Source organism: Oryzias melastigma, unplaced genomic scaffold (assembly GCF_002922805.2).
Source record: "Oryzias melastigma strain HK-1 unplaced genomic scaffold, ASM292280v2 sc02252, whole genome shotgun sequence".
Taxonomy (NCBI): domain Eukaryota; kingdom Metazoa; phylum Chordata; class Actinopteri; order Beloniformes; family Adrianichthyidae; genus Oryzias; species Oryzias melastigma.
In genome coordinates, this window is record NW_023418827.1 from 1,209 (window position 1) to 4,203 (window position 2,995).

The window sequence follows — 2,995 nt, forward strand, 5'->3', positions numbered from 1 at the left end:
AAGTGATGATGACAAAATCCCATTTTTAGTGCTAAAGAAATCACTCGACAGAGAGAAGAAACACAAATACTCTCTCGTAGTAACAGCAGTGGACGGAGGCAAGCCTGCTCGGTCAGGAACGTTTAATGTCGGGATTTCTGTTCTCGATAGTAACGACAATAGACCCGTTTTTACGCAGGAGTCTTATGAAATCACAATACAAGAAAACATAGCATTTAATACAGTTATATTAACAATGAATGCGACTGATTTGGATGAAGGAATAAACGGAGAAATTGAATACCAATTTGGAAAGACACTGAAAAGAAAAGTTTATGAGACGTTTGAGTTGGACAGAAAAACAGGGGAGATTAGAGTAAAAGGAAACGTGGACTTTGAAGAGACTGATGTTTATAAGCTGGATATTGAAGCCTCTGATAAAGGAACACCTCCTCTCACTGGAGAGTGCAGAGTCATTATAAAGGTAAAGGATTTAAATGACAATCCACCAGAAATAGAGATCACATCACTGTCAAACACAGTGTCAGAAGACTCAAAGCCAGGCACAGTCATTTATCTGCTTAGTGTGACTGATAAAGACTCTGGGCTTAATGGGAAAATCAGAACAGAAATTCAAACGGAGGGTCCATTTGAATTAAAGCCGTCATATAAGGAAAATATATATTCAGTTACAACCAAACTCGTTCTTGATCGTGAGAAAAATCCTCGTTATGAAATAATAGTTAAAGCCACTGATTGTGGTGATCCGTCATTATCCAGTTTTAAAACGTTCAACATTGAAATATCAGATGTGAACGATAACAGTCCACAGTTCTCTCACAATCCACTCTACTTTTATTTATCAGAAAATAATGCTGCAGGGACGCCACTGTTCTCTGTTAGTGCAACAGACATGGATTTGAATGAAAATGCAGTGATTTCTTATCATATAGTGAAAGAAGGAAATAATAACGATATAAACGCATTTCTGAATGTAAACTCAGAAACTGGGCAAATATCTGGAATGAAAAGCTTTGACTTTGAAAGTGTGAAAACGTTCCAGTTCCACGTTGTTGCCACAGATTCTGGAAGTCCTCCTCTGAGGAGCAACGTGACAGTGAACGTGTTCATTCTGGATCAGAACGACAACACTCCAGTCATCCTGTATCCAGTCAGCTCCAACGGTTCTGCTGAAGGGGTGGAGGAGATTCCCCGCAACGTGAACGCAGGACACTTGGTGACTAAAGTGCGAGCCTATGACGCTGATATAGGATATAACGGCTGGCTGCTGTTCTCACTGCAGCAAGTGACTGACCACAGTCTCTTTGCTTTGGACCGCTATACAGGACAGATCCGAACTCTCCGCTCGTTCACAGAGACAGACGAGGCTGAACACAAACTGCTCATCCTGGTCAAAGACAATGGCAACGTTTCCCTCTCAGCAACAGCTACTGTCATTGTCAAACTTGTGGAGCCCAAAGAGGCTTTTGCAGCTTCTGATGTTCAAAGTGCAGCAGCGGAGGATGAAGACAGTCACGTGACTTTCTACCTCATCATCACTTTGGGCTCCGTTTCCCTGCTGTTTCTCATCAGCATCATCGTGCTGATTGCAATGCAGTGCTCCAAGTCCACAGACTATACTTCCAAATATCTGCCAGAGCCCAATTATGATGGAACACTGTGTCACAGCATCCAGTACAGATCTGGAGACAAACGCTACATGTTAGTGGGACCCAGAATGAGTGTTGGATCTACCATAGTTCCTGGAAGTCATGCAAACACACTTGTGCTTCCTGATAGGAGGAAAACTTCTGATGAGGTAAGCATGATTCTTATTGCCTGACTGTAATTTTTATCCTAATTTTACGCTGTCAGTGGTTCTGACACTGTCTGTTGAGTAAATACGTTTAGTTCTCTTCATCTTATTTCATCTGTTTTTGGAGTCAAATCCCATTGAAAATTTTACCTTCTTTGGGTTTGGTGTTGAATTTACTAGTTCTATCAGGTGTTGCAACACTCTTTTTATTACTCACCATGGAAAATCTATTTTGTTCCTTTTGCTCCTTGCTGCTTATAGAGCGGAAATGTTCTTCTGAAGTTGTAATTGGAACGCTCAGTGTTCCTTTTGATTTAGTGATCATTTTCAAGTAGGAGATTTGTCTTGTGTGGCATTTTGTTTGGTTGTTGTTTGTGATAATTGGCAGATCATTTCAAGATTATTTTTTTCAACATTATTTTTTCATTGACTTGTATTTTTGTTAGGTGTGCGTTCTCTCTGGGGTTATTTTTTTTTAAGGTTCATGGGACGTTAGAGATTTCCTGGTTCCTGCGGGAGCAATCAAAAGCCTGCATTTTTCAATATTTGTCAATTTTATCAATTATTATTTATTGTATATATGTTATCTTTAATATTTTTTTCAAACAATGAGCAAAAGAGAACAAAAACAAACAAAAAAGCTTCCTCTAAGAAAGTTGTTTCAATTTTAAGAAACATTTTTTTGTAACTTTCAATAAATCATTAGTAAAATTGAGTTTACCGAAACACATGCTTGCAGGCATCACATTCTGACTAAAACAATATTATAGTAATTTATTTTTAGCAGTCAGTGCGAAAAAATAAATAAATAAATTACAAGATATTTTATTTGTGTCAGACTTAGGGAGATGCATTTTCTTTTTCTTCACATATTTCTAATTAGATTATATTCATTCCATTTGACAACATCTAAACAACAGGGAATGATTTCCGCAGTAGGGTGTTTGTAGTTTGTATTTCAGCTGTCCTGAGTTCCTCAGTGGGAGTTTTTACACACAGTGGAACAGACTTGAACAAAATCACCTTCCCAGCAGATTAGCAGCTGCACACATTCCTGAGGAAACAACAAAACTTTGAGCTTTTATTAAAGGTCAATGGCATGAAGGACAGAATGTTACATTATTTCCTCCTACATCTACAAATAAGTTCAGCTCACTTCCTGAAAACTCTGCTGTTTTGTCAATAATTAGATAGTAAAAT

The 2,995-nt window shown here is 38.3% G+C and overlaps 1 protein-coding gene across 1 annotated transcript; it reads left to right on the forward strand.

Annotated features, from left to right (window-relative positions):
* Positions 1 to 3: 3 nt before the first annotated feature.
* On the forward strand, positions 4 to 1,956 carry LOC112140111 (protocadherin alpha-8-like; the record flags this gene model as incomplete). Its single annotated transcript, XM_024263019.2, has 1 exon — positions 4 to 1,956. A coding segment is annotated over one exon (1,819 nt), but the record flags the coding sequence as incomplete, so codon positions are not given.
* Positions 1,957 to 2,995: the final 1,039 nt, after the last annotated feature.